The sequence below is a fragment of the Aethalodelphis obliquidens genome, unplaced genomic scaffold (assembly GCF_003676395.1).
Source record: "Aethalodelphis obliquidens isolate GAN/ISIS:26980383/991018 unplaced genomic scaffold, ASM367639v1 scaffold6, whole genome shotgun sequence".
Lineage (NCBI taxonomy): Eukaryota > Metazoa > Chordata > Mammalia > Artiodactyla > Delphinidae > Aethalodelphis > Aethalodelphis obliquidens.
In genome coordinates, this window is record NW_020837950.1 from 45,641,082 (window position 1) to 45,668,150 (window position 27,069).

General features: G+C 40.4%; 1 protein-coding gene and 1 long non-coding RNA gene across 3 annotated transcripts in view; both read right to left on the reverse strand.

Annotated features, from left to right (window-relative positions):
* The window catches only part of COL25A1 (collagen type XXV alpha 1 chain), a 453,889-nt gene extending 436,717 nt beyond the window's left edge, over window positions 1–17,172 (reverse strand). The window contains exons 1-2 of the mRNA XM_027103483.1: window positions 16,600–17,172; window positions 15,453–15,522 (exon numbers count right to left, since the gene is read on the reverse strand). Of these exons, the coding sequence (XP_026959284.1) occupies window positions 15,453–15,522; window positions 16,600–16,896 (367 nt within the window). The 5' untranslated portion in view covers window positions 16,897–17,172. The remainder of the gene's footprint in view (window positions 1–15,452; window positions 15,523–16,599) is intronic.
* A 7,688-nt stretch (window positions 17,173–24,860) lies between these two features.
* Window positions 24,861–27,069, reverse strand: part of LOC113619001 (uncharacterized) — a 93,405-nt gene continuing 91,196 nt past the window's right edge. For both annotated transcript variants that reach the window (XR_003432239.1, XR_003432242.1), the window contains one exon: window positions 24,861–25,244. This is a non-coding gene — a long non-coding RNA (uncharacterized LOC113619001). The remainder of the gene's footprint in view (window positions 25,245–27,069) is intronic.

Below are 27,069 nucleotides of genomic sequence, written 5' to 3' on the forward strand. Positions count from 1 at the left end.
CCAGAACTAGGAAGCAATATCTGAACTTTCAAAAGTGATCTGCCTTTTTATTGAATACACTGTGGTACATTTATACAACAGATTACTCTACAGCCTTTAGAAAGAATGATGTAAATCAACTTGTGTTGGGAAGATACACAACAAACTAATAACAGTAGACTCCTCTAGCGAGGAGTGTACCATTTTTAATACAAATGTTTGCTTTTTTGTCATATGCATGTATTATTTTAATAATAATAACAACAATGCTGTAATCAAACACAAAGAAAGAGGTCGACCTTGGGCAATACTTTGACCACCAGGTAAAAAGAGAGAAGCAGCCACAGGGAGAAAAGAGAAGTGGCCTTGACAAAAGCAGTAGAAGCAGAGATAAAATTCTTAAGCTCAGAGGACACTGCACTGGACGCCTCCTGCTGAGGGGATGATAATACGTCCTGACTGTTCTGACCACCTCCCATCTCCTATTCTTCTAGGGCAGCGGTCCCCAACCTTTTTGGCACCAGGGACCAGTTTCATGGAAAACAATTTTTCCATGGATCGGGGGGCGGGGGGCTGGGGGAATGGTTTTGGAATGGTTCAAGTGCATTACATTTATTGTGCACTTTATTTCTATTATGATTACATTGTAATATATAATAAAATAATTATACAACTCACCATAATGCAGAATCAGTGGGACCCCTGAGCTTGTTTTCACTTGCCAGCTACTGACAGGGTTTTGATATGAGTCTGCCAGCAATTGATTTATTATGGTCTCTGTGCAGTCAAACCTCTCTGCTAATGATAACTATATTTGCAGCCACTCCCCAGCACTAGCATCACCACCTCAGCTCCACCTCAGATCATCAGGCATTAGATTCTCACAAGGATTATGCAACCTAGATCCCTCGTATTTGCAATTCACAGTAGGGTTCCTGCTCCTATGAGGATCTAATGCCGCTGCTTATCTGACAGGAGGTGGAGCTCAGATGGTAATGTGGGCGATGGGGAGCGGCGATGGGGAACGGCTGTAAATACAGGTGAAGCTTCACTCACTCACCGGCTGCTCACCTCCTGCTGTGCGGCCCGGTTCCTAACAGGCCACGGACGGGTACCAGTCCATGGCCCAGGGGTTGGGGACCCCTGTTCTAGAGGAGCCAGCTGCAGAGTTGATATTCCTGCCTTCCTTACTCACTGGGTATCCTGAAATCGCTAGCAGTGATTTCGACCCCTGGGGGACATCTGGTAATGTTGAGACATTGTTTCATTATGGAAATTGAGTGCAACTGGTATCGAGTCAGGAGAGGCCAGGGATGCTGCTAAACGTTCTACAATGCACAGGACCACCCCCCACAACAAAGAATTATCCAGTCCAAGATGTCAGCGGGAACAAAGCTGAGAAGCCCTGCACCACTGTTACTTAAGGCCACCTGAATGGACCTCTGTTCTTGAAAAGCCAAGAGAGGCTGGCCAAGACCCAGAGATGCTCTCCTCACTAGAAAACATGGCCATAGAATCTGAACTGACATTTAAGAAACCCTGCAAGTCTCCTTAAAGATAACTGCCATGGAAAGTACACTGGAGAGGGGTTAAAAATGTTACACTTGACCTAACAAGTCACAGAGATCATTTATATTCAGAAACTATATATTAAGTTATATATATAAATATATATTAATAATAATATAAATGTATATTAAATTATAATTTATATTCAGAAAAACCATCTAATTGGTATGTCACCATCATTTCTGCAAAGTATCACGGTACTCATTAGAGAACTTTTCCATTTTCTAGAAAAAAGTCTTTTAGAAATTCAAATATCAACTCCTCTAACAACATGTTGCTATTTTTGAAGTTATGAAAAGTAAATGAAGTGGAATTATGAGTTCAAATACCAATTATCATTATAGTTTTAAATCCATTAAAATTGGATACAGTTGGCTACAGGCTATACTTTTGTAGCTTTTACTTCTCTTGTAGTCCAGTCTACATATCTGACACCATTGTTCCTTCATAAGAGCTTAGCAGCCTACTTATTTCTTTAAATAGTAAAGCTTTGGCACTGGGTCTCATTCATAGTTAATCGCAATAAATATTTTTTTTTTTTTTTTTTTTTTTTTTGCGGTACGCGGGCCTCTCACTGCTGTGGCCTCTCCCGTTGCGGAGCACAGGCTCCGGACGCGCAGGCTCAGTGGCCATGGCTCACGGGCCCAGCCGCTCCGCGGCATGTGGGATCTTCCCGGACCGGGGCACGAACCCGTGTCCCCTGCATCGGCAGGCGGACTCTCTACCACTGCGCCACCAGGGAAGCCCCGCAATAAATATTTTATTAATTGAATTAAAAATTGTTTAAAGACTACTATACACATGACCCCTTCACCTTTGCCAGAGTTGATTGGAGTGAGGTCATACCAGAGGTCAGTTACTACCCACAATATAGAAATTTGACATACTAATATCCAAAATATTTAACATTTATAATCAACTCTCTCCTCCATCTAGTAACATGGGACTACCAGAACATAAGCTGCTTCTGACGAAGCTAAATATTTCCCTACCAAAAAAACCACCACTCACCGTGTACTTTCAATGTAACGGCCCTCACCCAGCTCCTATCCTAACACACTTTCTTCCTAGAATGTATACACAGTGCCGTTATCTAGCTTCAGCCATTCTTCTGCCAAAATTCCAGTGGGTTCAGCCAAAAGGTGGCAGCAACTGAAACAGGTAGGAACAAAGAAGAGCATCCATACACCTGGGCAGCTGAGGGCTGAGCTGTGTGGGTTGCTGGTAAGTGAACAGTGTGGGCGGGTAGTGGCAGAAGGGGAGGGAGGTCAAACAAGGCAGGGACAACAGGAGAGGTGACTGGCCAAGAACAGGAAATAAATCTTAGAGTATGGGTTAAAGACAAGCTGTCTGAAGTAGCAACGCATGAATGAATACGAAGGGAATTGGATGGAGTGTCCAACGGAAAGCCAAACTACTAGGTAACTGAAGTCAAAGCCAGGATGCCCAAAATAGCAGCACAGAATCCCAGAGGCAACCACATGCTCACACCAGGCAAATATGGCCTATGTATATGTAATTGCCTGGGCATAGTGTACCAAAACGCGAGAGCAAGGTCAGCAATTCCTTCTTTTACATGAGTGAAACTACTCACGGATACCCAAATACAGGAAGCTGAGTCTTCCAAAGTGGTCTCTACCTTAAACAGATTTTCAGTGTTACCATTTTAAAGACTACTTACATACATCATGCCAGTAATATAGGCATAGCGTTCAGCACTCCCCCCGCCATGGGTCTAGTACATAAAGCCTAACTGAAAGGAACTGTCCTTTAAATAATTTTAGCAACAATAAGAAAATTGAGTACCACAAGACACTAACACGGATAAAGACAAAAAATAAATAACCATTACTACACTAAAGAGAAAAAAAAAATGCTTACCTAAAGAATTTTTTCCTGTAAAGCTGCTTTAGTGTAACGTAGGGGGGGAATATGCACTCCAGCAGAAAACTATGCCTTGTCTAGAGCACACCCTTCCTACTTATGTCATTCTGATTCTTTGGGAGCTATTTTAAAACTCTATAAGTTGTAGATAACTAATAACAAAGCCAAATAAATCTTGTCTATAGACATGCAAATTCTTTCTGGCTGAGTGCAATTGACTTGCCTCCCTCACTGTGGCAAAGTCCAGTTTTGCCTCCATTTAGACATCAATTTCAATATTCTACAACTATAAATGTGTCTATCTTTAAATTCTCCTTTGAACTGGTTATCACATCTCACCACCTACTTCTTTAATGAGTTAAGTGAAGTCATTAACACGTTCATTTTCTATCTGTAGGAAAGTCATGGTTTTACCTTTTTTGAAAATTTTTGAACAGTAGTTTTGGAGAAACAATTAGTTACTTTTTGAAATTTGGGAGAAATATTGATATTTACCATTGATGTTTTCTCAGTTATACTGCTGGATTTAATCACAAGTATAGCTATTGCCCAGGAAAAGCCTAGAGGTTTGGGGACCTAAGGGTGACAAAGTCCCTGAATGGTCAAATTAGAGGTGGACCGTAGGCCAGGCAGAGTGTCATCCATTGAATGGAGACAAAAATAGAGTTTATATTCATGCTAGAGAAGGGGAGGAAGAGAGGGTGGAAAGGAGAGAGGCCTGACTAGAATGGGAGTTCTCATTCAAGAGTATTGAAGACCCTCTATTTTTGTAGTCTCATAGGTAGTACATGGCTACATCCCAAAGACAACCTTGTCCACTCTGTTTGCCAACAACAGCTCACTTTAGGACAATGCTTGTTCATCTCTGTCTCTGGGTGTGTTTGTTGTGTTCATTCTTGGTTTTCAGAAGTTCAATGAACATTATTAATCTCATCACATCCTATAACTATAAAGCCATGTGAATGTTCAAAATGCTAGTGGTATATGACTACAGTTAAACAAAAATGGAGACTAAAAAATTGAAAATGAGGAGAAAAATGATGTATGATATACATATCTAGGGGATAAATGTGACCGATTACAAAATTCCTCTATCTGGGATTTCTTCTTGAGGATTGGGGCTGGAAGCAAGGGTTTTCTACTCAAACAGATGAAGGCTTAAAAGAATAAAATACATTCTGAATCTAATGTGTCATGGGGTCACACACAGAAGAGAGAAAGTATACCTCAGACCTCTCAATTCAAGGATACTTTTGGCCATAAAAATAAGTTAACTTTCTTTTTAACATTCCAAAAATGGTAACATAAAGTTTACCACCAACACATAGCATTCCTCACACAGAACTTGATTGCAGAACCAAAGTAATATTCAGGAGAGTATCAGAAGTAGCTGAAATCTAAAGCATTAAATAACTATGCACGGAAGGAAACTATATAGAAGAACATAAAGGCCCTGGTTTCTTTACGGATGTAGTTTCTCAATGCTAGAGCTTTTCTTTTATTAAAAACTTCCAGATGCATAACATGTAAAGTAGTACTAAGCCACGCTGTCAAGCTCGCTGCTTAAACTCCTGGGAAGTTGTCAGTATAACCGTAGGGTTTTGACAGTAAATTTAGGGAATACAGTTTGTTTGGTTAGACCTCTTTTTTGCAGCTCACAATAGCTTTGGCTGGTATACTTGGTCTTTCCAGCCGTTAGTACTTGGTCAGTCTACCTTTGCTGCTTTACTAATAATTGTCTTCTCTCAAAAGGCAAAGTAACTTAAAAAAAAAAAAGTCATTTTTCTCTTCCAGAATTCCTGGAAGTCCATAGTTTAAGGCTGTGGGACTTCCCTGGTGGCACAGTGGTTAAGAATCCGCCTGCCAATGCAGGGGACACAGGTTCGAACCCTGGTCCAGGAAGATCCCACGTAACGGGAAGCAACTAAGTCCGTGCGCCAAAACTACTGAGCCTGGGCTCTAGATCCCGCGAGCCACAACTACGGAAGCCTGTGAGCCACAACTACTGAAGCTCACGCCTAGAGCCCGTGCTCCGCAACGAGAGAAGCCACCGCAATGAGAAGCCTGTGCACTGCAACGAAGAGTAGCCCCTGCTCACCGCAACTAGAGAACGCCTGCGAGCAGCAACGTAGACCCAACGCAGCCAAAAATTAATTAATTAATTTAAAAAAAAAAAAAAGACTGTGTATTAAGGAGAAAATAAACTGCTCACCAAAACTTAGTAACTTGTACAGTTGTCATTCTACTATCTGCCCAATAAGACAATCAAGGTGTTGCACTTGACCAAACTACTGTCCACAGCTAGCTACTCATACAGTAAACAGCATTGCTGATGACACTGGACGTTCACCTCAATGGGAGGAAGAGTTTTGTCTTTCAAACTTCTTTTTGCAGTACTTGTTACAGAATGGTTGTGCCCAGATCTACACTTTCTTTCTGAAATATACTACATATATCCCTTCAGTATTGGCTAAAATGTTGTTAATTCCTGAAGATTTTTCCTATTATTATTTAAACGCAGATGCACAGTGCATATATTCACATTGTACTGTTAATTTAAATTTTAATACATAAACATCATCAGTTTAACACAAATAAGAATCAAATCAATAAGTCTCAAAGATCTTAGAAGTATCTTTAATAACAACTTTCTCACAATATAAATTTTCTATAAATAATATAATTTGGGAATAGTTACTTTATGTACACTACTTTGCAAACCAAGTATTCACTATTAGTTGAAAAAAATCAATTGCTTTAAACAAATATATAGAAGAGGCAATAGATTGCTGTAACTTGGTGAGAACGCCCCATATTAATATCCAAAATTAAAGAATAAGCAAAAATACAAAGGAAGAAATGTGAAAAAAACACACACCAAAAAAACTGTCATAAAAAACAAGAACAATGTAATGACTTGAAAGCTTAAAAAAATAAGTGACTTTAAGACAAGGGGTGAGGTGAGATGCTGCTTTCCTGATGCACAGTCCCACGCTCAATTACACAATGCACTTTTCTAGCTTTCCAGCACTACCTCTATTATTACATCTCCTTTGCTACACTACTAAAACCCATTAAAGAACGGTATTATATTAACAGTCATTTCTGGATTCTATTCATTTTAATAAGTAATCTTGCTTCCATCATTCCTTGTAATGTTTGTAGTTACAGAATTTGGAGATGAGTTATGTGTTGACCAACATATGGTATCCCTGGACAGAGGAGCTGGGATCACAGTGGAGATTGGACTTCCAGTCATTTTCTAACAGTATCCAATGGATTCCTAAGGTTCTTTGGAGATCCTCAGGGGCCATCAGGCAGGGAGTGGGGTGGGCAACGGAAAGAAAAACCATATAGGGTTTTGGCCTCTGTCCCCTCTGACCTCCAAGGTCAATCATTGTGTGTGTAGCTGACATTGTATCCAATTTCATATACTGGATTTCCTCCTAAGATATTTTCTAAAGGTTCAGCCTCCTTGAGAAATGCTAGAAAACACCTGAACCACTTGAACTCTAAGGTTTGTATTATTTTTAATATGTTTTGGCTCACAAAGACCTCAGGGAAAATGTTAAAAGGCATGGGGATAAGGATATTAGTGTATGTAAAGAGATAAGCCACAATAAAAGTTCTCAACCAAATCAAGTTGACAGATCTTCATTATAATCATTACGAATTTTTATAGCTAACTTTCTGTAGAGAACTCTACAAAAAGCCCTAGAGGTACACAGATACAAACCAGAACCCCAGCCATGGAGCTCATAAATGAGATTGGTAGAAATGGAATCACAACCCACTCCCTCAGGAAGTGGAAGGCAATTACCCTGTGAGACCACTTAGCAGTTAGCATCAGGGTCTGCCCACAGGGACACCTGGTCCTTGACACACTTAACTCACTTGACCCCCAACCAGGTTAATAACCATCCTCAGAAAGGCAGCTATTTAAGGTGACTGTGTTCATTCGAACTTCGTCTGCTCTGACCTTGAGCCCTATTTTTTTAGTAGAAAAACGACTTTTAGTATTCCAAAGTTCACTGGCAAAGCCCTAGAATTTGACAGCAATTCTAGCATGACTTTAAAGTCAAATGGTTGATTTTTATGCATGGTTCATGGAAATATTTTATCTTATGATCATATCATGTACATTTTTAAAATGCCAGCAGGATTTTGGATCCCCTGGGACAGAAATTGGAGTTTCACAATTCCTAGAAGCATAATACAAACAACTTACCTTTAATAACTGTCAGGATTGACCTAAGATACAGGAATATTGGGAAAGAACTGTGCCAATTTTCCAGGCCTATTTAATTCTAGCATCTCAAGGATCAAAAGTAATACTACGATTCTGGCCCTGTAATAGACTGGACGGAGAGACTCCTATGAGATTTCTCCCTGCAATTAGCTGCTACGAGAGCAAAAGAGGGTGCTGGGGACAGAGCTATAATGGAGAATTGCTCCGACTCTCTAACAATTGTCCAGATTTACATTATAACAGGAACTCTAAAGTACCAAGCTTGATAAATGTGATGGTAAAGAGATATGATTCCAAGAGATTACAAGATAAGGGTGGCTTTTTCCTCCCCCTTTTCACTCTCCGTTACATGTGAACTCTTTGATAAAAAAAAAAAGGAAAGTAGGTTTTACCTTTGACACGACCAGGCCTACTTCTAGTTAGACATATTCTGACTCTTGATATTACCATAATGCACAAGCTAGCGCTGCCTACGATTCATCCAATTTACTCAGCCACTTAGCCTAAACTGTATTTAAATATGTGCTGACTACATGTAAAATATAAGAATAAAAACTCTGTGTACATAATTCAGAAGCCTAGAGCTCCTAAAATCTAAATTATGAATATACAAATAAACAGACAGTTTTTGGCATTCCTGGCAAATCAGACGAAGTGATCAGACTAAGGGACACAGTAGGAGAAAAATAAAGAACGCATCCCAACTATCACATCATGTGGTGACTGAAGTTGAAATGGAGACTCCAGATGAAGTGACGTCAAAATCACGATAGTGATTCCAAATGATTCTTGATTCTGAGAAATTACAAAATATAAGCACAAAATCTCCAACTGGTAAATTCAATTACATTTAGTTCATTTATTCTAGCTATTGGAATACAAGTCTCAAGTTCATATATGTGAATTTATCTACTAAACAACTGAACGTTTTGACTAATACAAATGTGAAATTTACTAGGTTATTCTAAATATCTTAAAGCTGATAGGACAGTCTAGTCTTCAAATATAGATGGAAGAAATTACTTGCTCCTTCCATTAAACTTTTCCATAGCAAACAGAAGTCTGCTAGGAATTTAAGTGAGAAGGAGCTGACAGAACAGAGGAAGTCCCACTATTCAGCTCAGTTCTCCCTCCTTGTGGTCACGAAAGGAAGGTGCCTGCCATCTGGTGGCATTTCTTCAAGGAATCCTATCATTTAAAGGGCATAGAATACTCCGGTGAAGGAATATATGATACCAATGAAAAGTGCTCAATTTTAATTTGTAAGTGGTTTCCACTTACTTCCGCTTCCCACTCTTCTGCATCTCTTCCTTTTTAAAAGTTGACCATAAAACGTTTTTTAATTGCAACGTTGCTAAACACATCCCAAATGAAACTAACTACGCATGTCTAAGAATTCAGTATGCAGGTGTGCCACAGTCATTTTTAACACAAATTTTAAAAAAATAAGTGTTAAATATCATGGTGCATTAAACCACTGTCTGGAACTTCACCCATATTGGCCAACAGGGAGGGTGGGGATGCTTCTGTGTTTAGCAGTCACATACTGGGCTTTTGCCTGCAGCCCAGACTGACACATACATTGTTTTCCCATTCTCAGCTTCCAACAAACCACCAAGTAGCATCTATAATGTGGAAGGATGGAATAAAAACACTTTTTCATAATAGGTTTTGGATGGTTTCCACTCAGGATAACATAGATTGATGTCATTTTGATGAGTGTCTAGTGAGGTTCCCCCCGCAGCAGACAATGCCTCCCTGAACTGTAAAACGGTCCAGATTCTGACACGTTTCCCCACCAGCTCTCCATTCACCTAATCTTGTCGATGAGAGGATGCCCTCCTCCTTCATTCCTAGACCTAATCTTGACATTCAAATACTGTTTTTTAAAACACTACGTAGTTGACTTTACATAGTTACAAACCAATCAGAAGCACTACAGGTTATTAAGATCCTGAGAGGTTATTTGTACCTACACATTCTTCAACTGAGCTAGAAAGAACTAACACTTATGCAGAATGCATATCCTTCTCTTAAATAATTCCCGGCTCATGGAAAAACAGAATTACTAAAGTAAGAAAGAGAAAAGAATATTTGAAGGATTTGCTTCTTAATGACTTTTAGACAAGAGAAACAGAGGAGAAGCTAAGAAACAAGAACACCGCTTCAAGAGGCAATTTGACCTCGGTCCTTCAGGTGACCGAGGCATTTTGCCAGCTGTCATTACTGACCAACTGAAAATGTTACACCCAAACTGCTGTACTCATTAGGACTGAAACCATTTAACATGAAGACTTTAAGGCACTCAGATGTCACATTGTATTGTTTGGCCTTAGGAGAGGAAGGGAATGCCTGTTATTTATGGCATTTTAACATTTATGGCATTTTAATTTGCTTTCTTTCTACAAATCCATTTCTGACTATTCTTTACCTTACATAATTGAAAATCTATACATTACCATGTCCTTACTTGATGCACTCTTTCCATTCATCTTGTAGCTGGTTAAGAAAAATGTACAGCATGAGTGAAAAACCATGCTAGTAGGAAATTCAGTTTTATATGATAAAGTAGATTTACGTTAGCAAGGTAATTTAAAGGTCTTCTCATATGATGGGAAAGGGTGCACAACCTTAAAGCTACAGTTAACCTTTATTTCCTCCCCAAATTGAGACGATGCCACAAAAGCAGTCACCAGAGGCTGTATCGTATTTGTGAATCAGAGGTACTTCTACTTGCCTACATTTAATCTGACTTTGTATCCAACCATTTTCATAGACTTGGAGGACGTGGAAGAACCTCGGAAATTATGGAATATATCTTTTTTATTTCTAGCTAAACTCTCTGAGTAGATGACTAGACGTGTTACATTATTTCATCATTATCTGTGAACATAGAGGAGCCAGGTCCAGTGGAACTGTTCAGTACCACCAGGCAGGAAGTTTCAACTCTTATTCAGCCCAAATCTCACTGCTTTCAGGAGAAATGTAGACAAACAGATCACCATGCTATCTACCGCAACCTTTTATATATTAAAGCCACTTTCTGTTTCAGTTGGCTATCAGCGTAAACCAGCTATCAGTGCACCTTCATCTGGCCATAAATTCTTGGAAAGCCAAAAGCCAGGTGAGGCTATGCAAACCAGCTTTTTTTCCATTGCTAGAGCTCTTATGTGTAATCAGAAGCCAGATTTTCTCATATTATGATTTTCTCCTACTGTGAATTTCTCTTTCCCACCCCACCCCCAAAGAAAAGAAAAAAAAAATCCATAGTATTAACAGTATGGAAGAAACTTTGGTCATGTGCTCCAAAGCACACTGTACTTTTTCTTGGTTGTACTTGTCATGCCTGTAAATTCATGTCATTTTTAAATGCCTGTCATCCTCATTGAAATGTAAGCGCCATGAGGGCAGATACCAAGTCTGCCTTGTTCATCAGCATTTTTCCTGTATCTATATATTTAGCACACAGAGTCTCTTCATACCTGGAGAATTGACAAATGCCCTTCAAAATCACTCTAGTCCAACACTCCTATTTGGAAGATATGAAAACAGAGTCTGTAAGTCATTCTTGGAAGTGATTTCCCCAAGATTGTACAACATGTTAATGGCAAAGCCAGGGTTAGAACTCTGGATTCTTCTTTTTTTTTTTTTTTGCTATATTTTTATCAAAATTTTATTTGGTATGAGAGAAAATCAATATACCTCATTCAAAAATAAGATTTAAGAATAGCCTAAATATACTCTTTAGGACTCCCCCAAATTTCTCTCATTTGTCAGACATAATATCTTCAGAATTTTTTGTTGAACTAATTTACAGATCTATATTCCATGACCCCAATGACACTAAAGCAACCCCTTGATCAGGAAACGTTCTTTATCTGAATATAGCAGGGTCTATCATTAAAGCAGTCCTACTGGCAGATCCTGATTGCTCCTCCAGAAATGTTGTCATGGACAAAAGCCCACTATCGGTCATCCAGACTAGAACACTGGATTCTTTATTGCCCACTCACGTTCTCTGTCCATTATGTCCCAGAGGTTCTTTCATCTAACACCCTGGGCAGGCAACACAACTAATGAGTAAGGTACAGAAATCTCTGTGATCGAAACATCTTTTGGTTGGCTGCCTGGTTCCCAGTGTTCTTTATCAGTTGGAACTTAAAACCTTCCCATAAATATGCCTGATTTGTACATACTTTATGTAGGACTCTAAGAACAGAACCCCGAATGGAATTGTACAGCCACAGGAAAGAGCCGATTTATTCTCTCCTATGAAGGTCAAGTTTTACAGAGGCCAAGCCACAGATGACAGCTGAATTTCCATGGTTCAGCTACTGTTAAATCAAATATGCTGCTAAACAGAACTCTAATTTGTACGGTTTTTAAATTTTTATTTCAAGGTTTCTTTAAAGCAAATGTTCAAGAAATAGAGCTTCTCCTGAGCACATGAAAAAAGTAAATGTGAATTTTGGAGAATGATAAAGTGATCTAAAATTGGACTGTGGTGATGGTTGCCCAGCTCCATAATTTTTTTTTTAATCTTTAAGTCATACACTTAAATATTATAAAATATATTTCAATAAAGCTGTTAAAAAATAAGTGTGAAAATGAGTCAGATAAAGTGCTTCTTTTTGTAAACATGTGGTACGAAGACTGTAAGTACATTCTTTATCCCCATACTCTTTTAAGCCCAGGTCTACCTACTTCAATCATGGCTTACCTCAAGGTCAAAAGTTTTTCCTATAATTTTGGTAAAAATAATTTAGTAGACTAATATGATATCTTCACTGATATAGCACCAAGAGATACTGACTCATCTGATTATCTGCATGAATGATCTACAGATATATTTGTTTAATTAAGCATATGGTGTTCTAGTCCAAAAGCTGCCATTAACTAGCCATGAGGCTTTGAGTAAGTTATACATCTTCAGGCCTCAGTTTTCCCAACTATATCATATGTCCCCATGGACACATTAGAGTCAAGTAACACACAATATATTAAAAAGAATAGTAACTGCTGTCATCTAATGAATGGCCAATAATACACCAGACTTCAGGTAAATTATCAACCTATGAGGAAGGTAGCAAGATTCCAATCCAGAACTGTCCAGCTCCAAAACCTATACTCATTCTCAATTCCTCATTAGACTTTGGGTTTTGATTCTGTCAGATGTGGGCATGAATCCTGACCTTGCCTTTACTATGTTAAGTTAGTCACTTTCTCTGAGTTCAGCTTCTCCATCTGCAAAATGAGATTACTAATACTTAACTCTCGGGGTTGTTGTGAAGATTAAATGAGAGAATGCTTGAAAAACCATTCAATGAAAAACCATTCAATGAAATGGTTTCAATGAATGGTTTTTCATTCGGTAACAGTCTTTCTCATGCCTCTCCCACAAAAGTTCCTTCTTGTGCTAAAAAAAATAAATAAATAAAAGCTTTCAATTCTATAATTTCTTGTAGCCTACCTGGATAAGCTTCACTGGGACTGAATTCTATCAAAAGTGAACATAAACAACACAGCATTAGTCCTTTGCTATCAGTCCTTGGCTCTGTGACGGAGACTGTCAACAAGAGTGTTAACTTCAAGGGGTGGGCATCTGTCCACAGGAACTGAGCTGAGGTCACAGACTTGTCTCACTCTGCCCTATGAACAGATGTCTGGGTAACAACTCTTAGTCACTGTAAACGAAGGTAAAAGCCAAACCAGGTGGGAAGTACTGTATCTACTTTCTAATCCTCTTGGCCAGCCCATTCATTCCCTAAAACAATACCTCACTGACCATAATTCAAAATAGCTGGTTTTCCCCAGGATACTATTTTCAACATAATGCCTTTATTTTGATGATGTCTAATTATTCCACAAGCAGAAGAGAGCGTTTCTGTAACGGCGATTTGTCAGCAAGAAACCTGTTTAATTCTGTGTGTTGGAATATGCACCTTCAAAAGTTTACCTCTCGAGTAACCTGGTGAAAACTGGTGTAATGTGGAGCTCTAGTGGTGGCAAGAAAGTAAAGCAGCCATTAGGGAGAGCCAACAAAAACGCCAAGGAAATCACCATTTATTACTTATTTATTTGTTATCATGGTGAAATCACCATTTATTGTTAAATTAATGTTAAGAAGAAAAATGGTTCAAAATGATCTTCCAAGATAATATAAGGTGAACTCTAAATGTAATGGCTTTCTTCCAGATTACAGATTAGACCTCAACCACCAGCTTACATCAAACATCATGAAGCAGTTAAAATACCCAAAAAAAACCCTCAGTGCTGCGGTTGTCACTTTTCTACTTTTTACCAAGTTCACTAAGAATCCAATTAATTAAATACCAGTTATTTTTCGCACAGCTAGCAAGAGTACTGTATACAAAAAACAGTGGATTCTGAGTGGTATGATCAGTGAAGTCCTGTACCAACTGTCTTGGGAATTTAAATAATCCCTACAGGCCGGTGAGGTTGTTATGAGTTCATTCCTGTACTAGAAAAGTGCCTTCTTTGAATTTCTGACTTCTGAGGTCTTTCCCAACTTAAAACAACTAAGAATGAAACCTACAATGTAAAACATTAACTCTTTGTTTTCCTGTTACCTAATGTATATGTCTTCTCAATTGAAAGGGCTTCAGTTTTAAAAAATACAGCTCCATTATGGTCAACAATATAGCAGAACATAAATAGTAAAAATTTTATGATGTTCAATCAGGAGTTGACATTTGAAATTTCTAAACATTGTGCCTGGTTTAGCTGTGTCAAAACAAATTAGCATGAGGCAAAAAAACCTCAGAATGTGAAAAAAATTCAGGAACTAGCCTTTCCATACAGTGTAAGTATCTAAGTATCATGTTCCTAAACATGAAAAACAATGTAAGAGACTCGCTTTTCTATACATGATGATCAAAGAAACTAAAATGTTCATAAATACATTAACACCATTTATCTGAAACAAAAATCTCAAGACTCATGGAAGTTTTTCACGACTTCTATCAGTTGAATCCACTAGATATTTTCCAATGGATATATTCCAAGGGCTTCTAAATTTTAGGTCTACAGATGACTGACTACCAAGCCTCAGAGGTCTGTGAAGGAAGATTTAATGATTACCCAGGGGGTTTTATTCATCAATGTCTCTCTTCTTCATCCTTCTACTAATATGCTGTCATTAAATTAATATAGTTCCCTAAAGCCACACAGAAAAATGGTAAAAATATAAGATCCTTTTCTGAGAAGTCACTGAGAATGCAATAGTTTGTAATGAACAGCTCAAGATAAAGAACTAATTTCCTTTCAGTCCTCATTCCTATAGGATAGGGGAGAGAACCTTTCTGATAGAAAATAAAAGCAGGTAAGGTCTACTAACATAATCGTTTGTCAAACAGAAACCTGTACTAAGGCAACATTAGCCACTAAGGAATTCAAATCTAACGTGTTCTGCAGTCCTTTTCACCATAGATATTAAAATTGAATAAAACTGAAGAATAATTTTCCATCTTTGAATCTAAGAACTTTGTCTTTGGACATCATCTTGCCTGTATTTTCTTTGGTGATTATCTCTACCTTCTTCGCTTTCCCTTAACAGACCTTGGTATGCTGCTTAAAATAATATCTGGGGCTTTATTTGCCATCCTTTTACCCAGACATGTTGATTTTATTAAAGTAAGTTGAGTCTGCATTCTTTCTTTACTATTATTACAGGTAGACTTGACAGACACAGGACCTTTGTTTTAAAATGCTCTGCTATGGAGGAAACTTTGTGAAATAAGTTCCACTTTACCTGCTGGGCAGTTGCACTCTGAAGGTGCTTCTCTTGCGATTCTTATTTTAGCCATATGTTCATAGGATTTCTGTAGGAAAAGAAGAGGTATTAACAATCATCAGTAGTATTGTAGAAAAATGGATTCTTTAGGAACTCTGGCCATATGCCTGATTTACCAGCCTGCATAACTAACGTTTACATATGTACTTGGACTTTAGTCAAAAGGTAACAGTACCCAAGTCCTAAAAAAAGAAAATGACCATTCACATGGTATCAAGACTGTTGGATTTGTGTAACGTCTCTCTCCATTCTTCAACTACCATCACCCTCTCTCTCAGCTCAGGCATATTCAGTCAGCGCAAAAAACCAGCATTAACATGTTGCAGTTCTAGGTAAGCTAGGGGTTTTAAAGCAACCAGTATTTTACACATAAAGGTCAACTGCTTATCATGTTGTCCTGCCACTACGGCCAAACAGCCTCTCCGTTGGAAGAGCAAGTTCCAGAAAACCCCCTAACTGTAGTTAAAACACCCCTGGTTTTGATAAACATAACACAGATTCCTTTCAACTCTCAACTCCAATGGCTCTGCATTCACAAACACCGATGGCACTGCATCCTTTACAAAAAAATCAAGCTACTTTTTTTTTCTTTTTAAACATTTAATATGAAAACATTCAATGTGTGAAATAATTGATATAAAATCATATGTAGAATTATTTCACTTTTAAGAGTGATTCCCTTTTGCATATTAATAACACCTATGGCCCTAACCTTCTTATACCTTAAAAAGGATATAACAGATGTTATCTCTGCAAGGAATATTCTTCACAACATTGGAAAAGATCCACATGCAACTCCAGAAACTAAAAAGGGCTGAAATGCCACGCTGCCCTTCTGGCCACCCTTCCCCCCTTTAGACCTCCATATATGTTTAGCATGCAAACATTAAGAAGAGTAAGGGAAGATGATAGAGACAGAGAGGGTGATATCAAAGTGTGTGCATATACAAATATATGCTACAGTGAGCAGAGATGGTGGCCTAGCATATATGTGTACACACAGCCATATCACGTCTGCATACAGTAAGGCAGAGGCTGGTCATGTACACAGAATCACGCCTGTGCAAGATGTTATCCACGTGCAAAACACCCCAGCCTTTCACACCTGAGCCAGAAGTCGCTCCACTTTCTCTTGCACCATTGCTTTGAGCTGATCCAGACAATCAGGCAGCAGACGGATGGAAGGGTCTCCTTTGGCGGATTCGAGGGCGGCGATCCTCGCCTGGAGGTCGTTGGTTTTCACCCCCAGGTACAGACAAGATATCACGGCCACTACTGACAGGAGGGCGGCCAGGGCGGCGCACGGGGACACGGTCCGGGCACAACGCTGCCCGGCTGGGCTCCGGTCCTCGGAGTCCGGCTCCCGCCCCCCTCCTTTCCCTGCTTGCTTCTTCACCAGCATCGTGGCGGGGTCGGCTGTCTCGGCTTCGCCTCCCACCCTCTACCACCTCCAATAATCGTAAAAGAAAGAAAAAGGACGTTTCCTCCAAAGTTCAGTCCCGGTGGCTGCACAACTAGTTGGCGGAGTCGGAGCCGGGGCGCGGCGATGGATCAGCGCCGAGACCCGCAGACGTGGACCATCCTCCGCTTTCTTCTCCCCTCCCAGCTGCGAGTGAAAAGCACCCTCAGTCCGGGGACTGGTGGCAATAAGCTAAAATCCGGAATGAAACCCACCCGGGTGTCCCTCCTGGCCCCTCAAAGGACGGGGTCTTCCTCTGAGGAGAGCGGCCGCGCGGGGTCCAAGAGACAGCGGCCAAGGCGCTGCGAGGGGCCGCCGCTCGCCCTCGCCGCAGAGCACCGGACCTGTTGCGCCTCTGTTAGTTTGCCTTATTTCTACCTATTCGGTGTCTTTTCTCACGCCGACCTGCTTCCCACCTGGATTCAGTTCCAGGTGAAAGGGCTGAGAGAGACCACGAGCGTGCAGTGCAAAAGGGGTGGCCAAGGGGGAGAGGAGAGAGGAAAACGAAATCCCCAAGGAGAAAATGCGAGTCGCGAGGCCGAAGTCGCGGCTGCCCGAAGTATCTCCGCAGCCTCGCATTTGCGAGCCTTAAATACCCTTCGGGATGCTCGTGTGTGAGTGTGTGTGTGAGCGTGTAAGTGCGCGCGCGCTCCGACAGCGGCGTCCCTCCCCCGACCCCCTCCCGGCGCGGGGCCTCCAGCCCGCGGCTTCTACTGCAGTGCGCCCCCTTCCCAAGCCCGGGCAGAAGCCCGCCTCATTAGCATAATGTATTCACCTTCGCCCAGCCCGCGGGCGGGGCCGGGGAGAACCCCCGAGGGGCGGGCGGGGAGCTCGGTTGGGAGCTGAGCCCCCATAATATATGCAAATAGCTGGAGCGGCCACGGCGATTGGAGAGGAGCTTGGCGACCCCTCCCCCCTCTACGGAGTTACTTCAGCTTCCCCTAAGGCCACTTCTCCCGCCTAGGCCGGGGGCCGAAGAGAGGTCTGCTGCGGGGGGAAGGCGGCAACTCTGGCTTTTTCTGACTCGGCTCCGCGCCCCTTCTTTATCCCAGTTAAATATGGAGAAATGGCCTCCAGCAGGAAAGAGGGGAAGCAGAAAGCTCTAGCGCTCTAGGTCTTCCCTCTAAATCAGCGGCGGGAGCTCTAGCGCTCCCGTTCTGGTGCAGCCTTCTTCCCTCCTCCCTCACCTTCCCACATGCCCAGAGGCCAAGTGTCTGGCTGACGCCTGAAGTATTAATACATTTCCCCACTTCACTTATCTTCCCACGGCCGCGCTGCGGTCTCCGACTAGGGGAAGTTTTCTCTCCCCTCCCCCAGTATCCTTCTGTCTTGACGGGGCTGTGACTCCTTCCTGCCCTGTGTTCCTAGTCCGTACGCGGGTGCTAATGCATTTTCCTGATTCCCTGTTTTGTGGGATTGAAGAAGGGAGTGTTAAGGTACACACATTTCTCAGGATTTCGGAAAGAACTGAAGAATGATGTCAGTTTTTCCTCTTACCTGACTCTCCTCATGCTGCTCCCTCTGGATCAAATTACAAGTCCTCTAAGGGGATTTTTGAAAGTAGGTAACAAGTAGCATTCTACCTCTAATTGACTTTGAAGAAAAAAAAAAAAATCCCGCTTCTTACTCCAAAAAGTTCCTCCTTATCTCCTTCTCCTCATGAGAAATATCGTATATTTTTCATATCCTTCTTAATCAAGTTAACCTTAGGTTGCTGCTCATTACTGTAAACCAACAAAATACTACACTAAACTGATCTTTCATAAATGCAAACGGGTATTGCTAGGTATGAAGCAGGGTAAGGATGTTTGAACAACGTTGTTGATGGAGGATACAAGCTTGAAAACATTAGGGAATGAAACAGACACAAATCAGAGGAAAACAGTGAATTTTGCTATAAAATCAGAAGCCTAATTCCGTACACTTGTATTACACAGTAGTTCTCAAAGAGGGGCCCCAGACCGGCAAGATCCATATCTTCTGAGAATTTATGCAAAATTCAGATTCTAGGACCCCACCCAACATCTACTGACTCAGAAACTACTACTATTACTAATGAATCAGAAACACAGCAATCTGTATTTTAACACATCCGCCTAATGATTTTGAGGCACGCTAAAGTTTGAGACCACTGGAGTTAACACTTTACAAAATATTTTCAAATACACTTTTTCATTTGAACCTCATAATCCTGTGATGCAAGTAAGGAATTACTGGCCCCATCTTATATGTAAAGAAACAATTTTCAAGTCACATTTAATTGTGATTAAATGTGTTTCCAATAATAGCACCCAAGGTGTGGGTACAAATTTTTTAACATGTCAACTCTTTCAGATTTTTCAATTACCTCGCTAACCATTTCTTAGTCTTCTTTGCAGGCTTTTCCTCTGCCTATCCTCTAGATGTTGGTGTTCCTCGGGACTCTATCTTAACGCCATTTTCTCTTCCGGGGCCCCAACCCCCACCGGGATCTAACGCCTGACGATCTGAGGTGGAGCTGATGTAATAATAATAGAAATAAAGTGCACAATAAATGTAATGAGCTTGAATCATCCCGAAACCATCCCTACCCCCGCCCACCCACCACCACCCCACGCCCCCGGTCTGTGGAAAAATTGTCTTCCAGGAAACCAGTACCTGGTGCCAAAAAGGTTGGGGACCACTGCTGTACACTATCTCCAGTAGCGCTGTCAGTTACTGTCCTTATACTGGTGAGTCATAAAGCCATATTACAAGCCCAAACCTCTCTCCTGAGCCATATAACCATTCCACTTGGATGTCCTGTAAGCAATTCCAACTTGACCGGCATCTTACCTCCAAATTCTATTCTTCCTCGTTTATTTTCCATTTCAGTAAATGGAGCCACTGTTAATCCAGCATCCCCAAGCCAAAATACCGAGTAAACAACCTTTGACTTCTCCTGTATCCTCCCCTCCCCATCTACCTAAATTCCTTCAGTACTTTATATTGTCCTGAGGGTGGAAATGATGTCTTACAAGTCACCACCTGGTGTCTGTCATCTCACCTACCTCTTCACTCATCTTTCCCCTTACACTCTCCGTGCCAGTTTCTCTAATGAAAGTAGAGAGACAAAGAGTATGAAGAACTTTTCTTTGCAACAAGGCATCATTCTCTTAAAATTTCAATAGAAAGGCCACTTTCTGTGCTGACTGATGCTGACAGTAGGTCACACGTTTAATTTGGATGATGCAATGTTCTTATATCATACTTTGTGGAAATTGGCCATGAGAAGGTACATTAACAACTCTTGCAGGCTCTCAGAACTGCCAGATCTTAGTGGAAAGATAGAGTTCGAATTTTATGGATTGGGGACCTTTATCCAGAGGATAAGTTTTACTTTCTTAGGTGGGCACAATACCCCAGAAATGTACCAGTCATTAGCGCTAGGATTTCAAACCTGGTAGATTCTCTGCATCAAGCACAGAGAATGTGTGGATCAAGAAAGCTCTGGGCATTTGAACCCATGTTGTTCTGTAGATTCATCAGAGCACAGTTGTTTTGGTTCCTATGTGGAGAAGGATTCAAAAAAGTAAAAATAGCACGAAAAATGGTAGAGTCTAGCTGACTCCAGTTTATCAATTGGATGATATCAATGACATCAATAGGAGTACAAGGCAGGCAGCTGGTTGTAGAACAGGTATGTGACTGGAAGAATAATGGACTCCCAAAGATGTCCATATCCTAATCCCCAAAACCTCTAATGGGGAATGTTACCTTACTTGACAAAATGGATTTGCAGATGTCATTAAGTTACGTATCTTGAGATGGGAAGATTTTCTTTGATTATGTAGGTGGGCCCAATGTAAAGGGAGGCAGGATTTCAGAGCAGGACCCTATGGTCCTTGCCCCCACCACCACCATGTCCTCTGCCTGCCTTTTGTCTGTGGAGAAACTTTAGCCAAAGAATAATTTTAATCAGAGAAGTGAGAAAATGCAGAAACAGGGGAAAACAGTCAAAGGAGATCAAAAAATAATAGTTTAGTCATGAAGCATGGTCAAGGACCTTTCGCTCCTCCTTAAAATATTCTGAGCCATATCCTGTGAGCTGTCTTGTAGATACTGAAATCCCCACCAGGTGGAAGAAGTTAACTACCTGATGACCAGCTAGCCATGACATAAGCTGCCACGATTCCGAGAATTGGCCTCAAAGAAACAGAAACCAACCCTGGAACTGAAGATCAACTGCACCTACCACAATCAAGATGACGCTCGTCAGACCACTGATGACCAAATTCAAGATGACTGTCAGAGCTGACTGTACTGTTTCTACATGTCACCCCCTCCCTCTGCCTATAAAAGCTCTCGCCCACTGGTTGTAGGAGGGGGAGAGTCGGCATTTGGACAGGCGTCTGCCCTCCCCACCCTCTGGATGCCGGCACCCAAAATAAAGCAAACTTTCCTTCCCACCAAACTGGCCTCTTTATTAGCTGTTGAGCGGCGAGCAGCCGGACCCCACTTGCGGTGACACTTGTAAGAGGAAGGCAGGGCTTCAGAGTAGGCGGAGGTATGACACCAGAAGCAGAGGTCAGAGTGATGTGAATACTAGCTTTGAACTTGGAAGCCAAAGACCATGGGCAGTTTCTAGAAGCTGAAGAAGTTAAGGAACAAATTCTCCCCTAGAGCATCCAGAAGGAACGCAGCTTTGCCAGTTCTTTTATTTGAGGGCTTTTTATCATCAGAACTATAATTAATAAGTTTGTGTTGTTTAATTCACTCAGTTTGTGGTAATCTGTTACAACAGCAGTAGAAAAATAACAGAATCAGTCACAAGAAAATCAGTCTTCATCTGCTACAGCATCCTAAGTGGTATTGAAAAACACCATAATGCCTGGCAGGCCCCGCAATAACAATCTCTGTCTCTCCAATGTTTACGCATTCCTATTTTACTGACATGCCCACTGGGAAAGAACTGGAAAGATACGCCTTCTCCCATCTCATGTGAAATTAGGATGCCCTCTATTGAGACAGATTAAACTGAATAAAATATGTTCTATTTCTTTGATGCCTCCCATTGGTACAAGTCAAAAACAATAAACTAGTCAAGCGATACGTCCACCCTCATCTCTCCTCCTACTAATGCTAGCCTAGCCAGGATCCTGACCCAGGACTCAGCACTTCCTCTAGAAATCCTGTTACCAATCTCCAGGCCCCAGAAAAAAAGAAACAGACAAAGACTTCTGACAGAGAAACATGGCAGGAAGTTAAAGTGAGAAAGAAGGTGAGTGGGAGAAAAACAAGATAACGAGAAAAAATTAAGATAGAAGAAAGAGCTTTTTTTTTAATTAATTTATTTAATTTATTTATTTTTGGCTGCGTTGCGTCTTCGTTGCTGAGCATGGGCTGTCTCTAGTTGCGGCGAGCAGGGGCTACTCTTCATTGTGGTGGCTTCTCTTGTTGCGGAGCAGGGCTCTAGGTGCGCGGGCTTCAGTAGTTGTGGCTCGTGGGCTCTAGAGTGCAGGCTCAGTAGTTGTGGCGCACAGGCTTAGTTGCTCCACGGCATGTGGGATCTTCCCGAACCAGGGCACGAACCCATGTCCCCTGCATTGGCAGGTGGATTCTTAACCACTGTGCCACCAGGGAAGCCCCAAGAGCTTTTAACACAGGTAAAAGCATTAATTATTTTTTTAAAGGGAGGGCATAATCCACTCCTATAAGCCTCTAAGAGTCTCATCAATAGAGGATATTTAGCATAGAGGTGAACTAACACACACTCCAAATTTTTATGTCTTATGTGTATTTAAAAAGATTCTCTGACCAAAATAAGTCACTGGGATAATCACATTATGCTATTTTTAGATATTAATTACTTGACAGAAAAATATTTCAGTTTGGTTAGAATATATCTTTTAGCACCCTTAATTTTTGAGGTTAGTTTTCTAAAACCGCAATTTTAACCGAGTTCACCATCAAAGTTATCAAACAGAAGCGAATGTATGAGGGGATTTGTGGCCATTTTGGTACACCCATAACCACACACCATGTCCTCTAGGTACCTTAACGAAGCAAATGGTAGAATAAATTGTGTGCTGTATTGAGCACGCTACTTCATAGACTTCAGATGAGAATGTGCTCTCAGGGAAACATCTTTTAAGAAGACAAAGTTTCCCAAATAGATTGGAGTAGGCAATAAAGTGTACTTAAAAGATGCAGCTCTCCCAGAGCCAGGCAAATTTCAATAAATCACAAACAAATTAAAATATCTTTAGGAGCAGAAGAGCAGAAAAGAAGAATTTGCTTCTTAGTGACAGGCTGAAAAATTCCCTTTCAGACAGAACAAGGAACTGATCCCATTGACACAAGCCTGGTTAAGCAAAGGGCTTATAACTGTATGAATCCAATAATCTGGATAATACAAGTCCTCCAAAATCTCATTCCTCTCTGCAGTCAGTTTTATGTGGTTTGTTGTTTCGTTTTTGTTTTGTTGTGTTTTGTTTGGCGGGAGGGAGGAGGTGAATTTTTTTCTTAAACCTTAAATTAGGCGGGGTTATAACTTCACTTAAAGGATTTTTCCCCCAAATTTGCCAGTTATATTGCTAATTCTAACAAGAGACAACATTTCATTGAACTTCTCAAATCAACTTTTTGTTATAATGCTAAGCAGACAAAACCTGTTTGTAGCATTGATTCAGATCATGGTTACAAGTACAAACTCCAAGGCCAGACTGCCTCCGTTCATAATCCAGCTCGGCCATTTGATAGCTGTGTGATTTGGGGTAAATTACTCGACTCTTCTGTAGCTCAGTTTTCTCATGAGTAGAACAAAGATAATAATACTTACCCATAAAACCTTTTGCAGTGAATAAATGGGATGGGATATGTAAAGCGTTACAATGCCTGGTAGATACTATGTGCAATATAAATTTTAGATTTTATGGGTGCTATTATTATTATTACTTTAAAAGTGTCAAAATCTGCTGATCCACAGATGCTGAAGGGCCAGAAAATGTACCTTCTTATACCATGGGGCACCTGTACATCCCAATCATGATTTTAGTCCTATCCGGTTTGTCAGAATAGAATACCAACAGGGCAACCTTTCAGCTATTGAATGATTTGAAGAATTCCTTTCCCCAGGCCACCATGGATGTGTTTTATGTCATTTTAGATTAGTTTTGCATGTTCTAGAACTTCACACAAATAGAAGCATAAGGTATGTATTCTTATGTGCCTAGCTTCCTTTGCCCAACATAATGTTTTCGAGATTTATCCATAGTGTTTATATAATGCTATTTGTTCATTTTTATTGCAGAGTAATACTGCATTGTATACAACAACTTGTTCATTTATTCACATGTTGGTGGACCTTTGAAGTGTTTCCAGTTTTTGTTATATACATGAAACATCTATAAATATTCATATGCAAGTTTTTTATTTTTTATATTTCAAAAACCATAAGTAATACTCTTTTCACTTAGAGATGGCTACAATACTTTTCACGAAAAAGAAGAACAAAAGGAGGACTGGGATATATCAGATACAGAAATATATTATAAAGGTATAACAATCAACACAGTTTGGCATTGCAGCAGGGACAGAAATTAAACCAAAGAAACAGAAAAAGAGAATAGAAACAAACCCACACATAGGCATTAATATGGAAAAGAAATGACATTAAAGAGCAGTGAGGAAAAGATGGGCTTTTCAATCAATTATGCTGGGACAATTGTGTATTCACACAGAAAAAAAATAAACTTGAATCCTTTCTTCATAGAATAACCAAAAATTAAAAGGAGATGGCTTATAAGCTAAGTATAAAAGGTAATAATATAAAGCATTTAGAAGATAATATAGGAGAATATCTTCATGACCTTAGGTTAAGGCAGGGTTTTTTAAATAAGACACATATAGCACTACCCATAGAAGAAACGATTGATAAACTGGAATATATTGCTAAGAACTTCAGTTTATTAAAAAAGAAAACACATCTTAAGATGAGTGAAAAGACAAGATGCATAATGGGAAAAGATATTTGCAAACACTATTTTATTATTTCACAGTCTCTGTGGAACAGGAATTTGGGAATGACTTAGCTGGGTGGCTCTTGCATGAAGTTGTGGTCAAGACGTCAGCTGGGGCTGTGATCATCTGAAGCCTGACTGGGGCAGGAGAATCTTCTTCCAAGATGGCTTATTCACATGCCTGTCGGCAAGAAATTTTTTTTTCCCTGCCTCTTGTCAGGAGACCTCAGTTTTTTACCACTTGGGTCTCTCTAAAAGGCTGCTTGAGTGTTCTTATGACATGGCAACTGGCTTCCCCACAGAGCAAGTGATCTAAGAGAAAGGGTAAAGAAGAAAACTTAATGCCTCCTATGACCTAGTCTTGGAAGTCACACACTGTCCTTTCCATCATATCTATTCATTAGAAGTGAATCCCTAAATCCAGCCCCTACTCAAGGAGAGGAGAATTAAGCCCTACCTATTAAAGGGAGACCTATCAAAGAATTTGTGAACCTATTTTAAAACCACCAGAGCTATATTCCTACTTCATACAGGATATATATACATGATCAACTTTGCTAGATAATGCCAAATTACTCTCCAAAGCTACTGTATCAATTTAAACACCCACCGTCAACACATAACAGTTTCCCTTTTTCCATATCCTCACCAAAATGGGCACTGTAAAACTTTTTATTATTCGCTTATCTTCCCATATTCTCATAGATATATGTTAGTTGACATTTTAGCAAGATGAGCAAAATTTACTCAATTACAGCATTTATTCCATTGCATTGAGCAAAGACCAGAAGATGATGATGGAGTGAGACATGTGGATAATGTAAATATCTGGGGGGAGAGTACTGCAGAAAATGTGGGAACAGGCTAAGGCCCTAAAGAGGGTATATACCCAGGCTGTGTGAGGAAAAGCAAGGAGGTCACTGCAGTAGGAATTAGGTAAGCAAGGGGAAGCAAGGAGGGATGCTGTTAGAGGGATGACAGGGTGGAGGGTCGATCATAAAGGACCTTCTAGACCTTCACAGAAAGTTGTATTGGACAATAGAGATACATATTTGGGAGCCATCAGCATACAAATCAGTGGTTCTCAACCTTGCACACTGAAATCACCTGGACTGTCTGGAGCCTTGATTCTCACTGTCATTTGAATTTCATGGCTCTACTACGTGTTCCCTCAGGGCCTCTTCCTCTCCACGTAGTCTCTTGGTATGGTCTTTTCACATGGTCTCTCCAGCAGGGTAGCTGGGCTTCTTCTCAAAAAGTGGTGTCATTTCCACCACATGTTAGTGGTTAAAGCAAGTCACATAGCCAACACTATTTCGAGCAGGGGACAAGGTGTGGGGCGCTACACAAAGGCACGAATACTGGAGGCATGATTCACTTGGGGGCCATCAGTATAACAGACTACCACATAAGGAAAGTATAGACACTAGAGTTATGAGAGCCAATGAAATGATGCTAAGATGAATGGACTGTAGATCCCAGTAGAAGATTTATTGGAATTGGTCTATTCAAAACAGTGAGAGGGAAAATTAGCAGGTGGCAAATGAAGAGTGGAATACTTGATATTTCCACAAGGAAAGTATTAAAGTTATTGGTGATGGCAATGTCTGGGGCAATGTTTCTCAATCCTGGTGTCACATTAGAAATAATGATGCTCAGGTAATATCCCAGGAGATTTTGATGTAATTATGCTGGAGGAGGACTGTCATTGGTATTGCTTAAAAGCTCCCCAGCCAGTTCTAATTGAGAGCTAATTCTAATTCTAATCGAGGACTACTGATCTAGAATATGACCTTGGAGGCAAGTGGCTGAGGTAAGCTGTACAACAAAATAATTAGGTTGAAAAAAAAAAAAAACTGAGACACCTGGTTTTTGGAATGATCATCTACATGGACATTGAAATAATTAGAAAAATTTCAACAGAGTAGTGATACAGAGTGGTGAGCCCAGGGATAAAATATTCAAGGAAAGAAGATGAGTAACTCCAGGTTTTCAGTTTATGGAAGAGGGATGGTAACACTGGCATAAATGGGGAAATATGGCCAAAAAAAAGAAAATATTCGTATGGAAAATGTTTATAGTTTTAGAAAAAATAATATATAGTATCACTTAAACAATTGGATATCCACATGCAAAA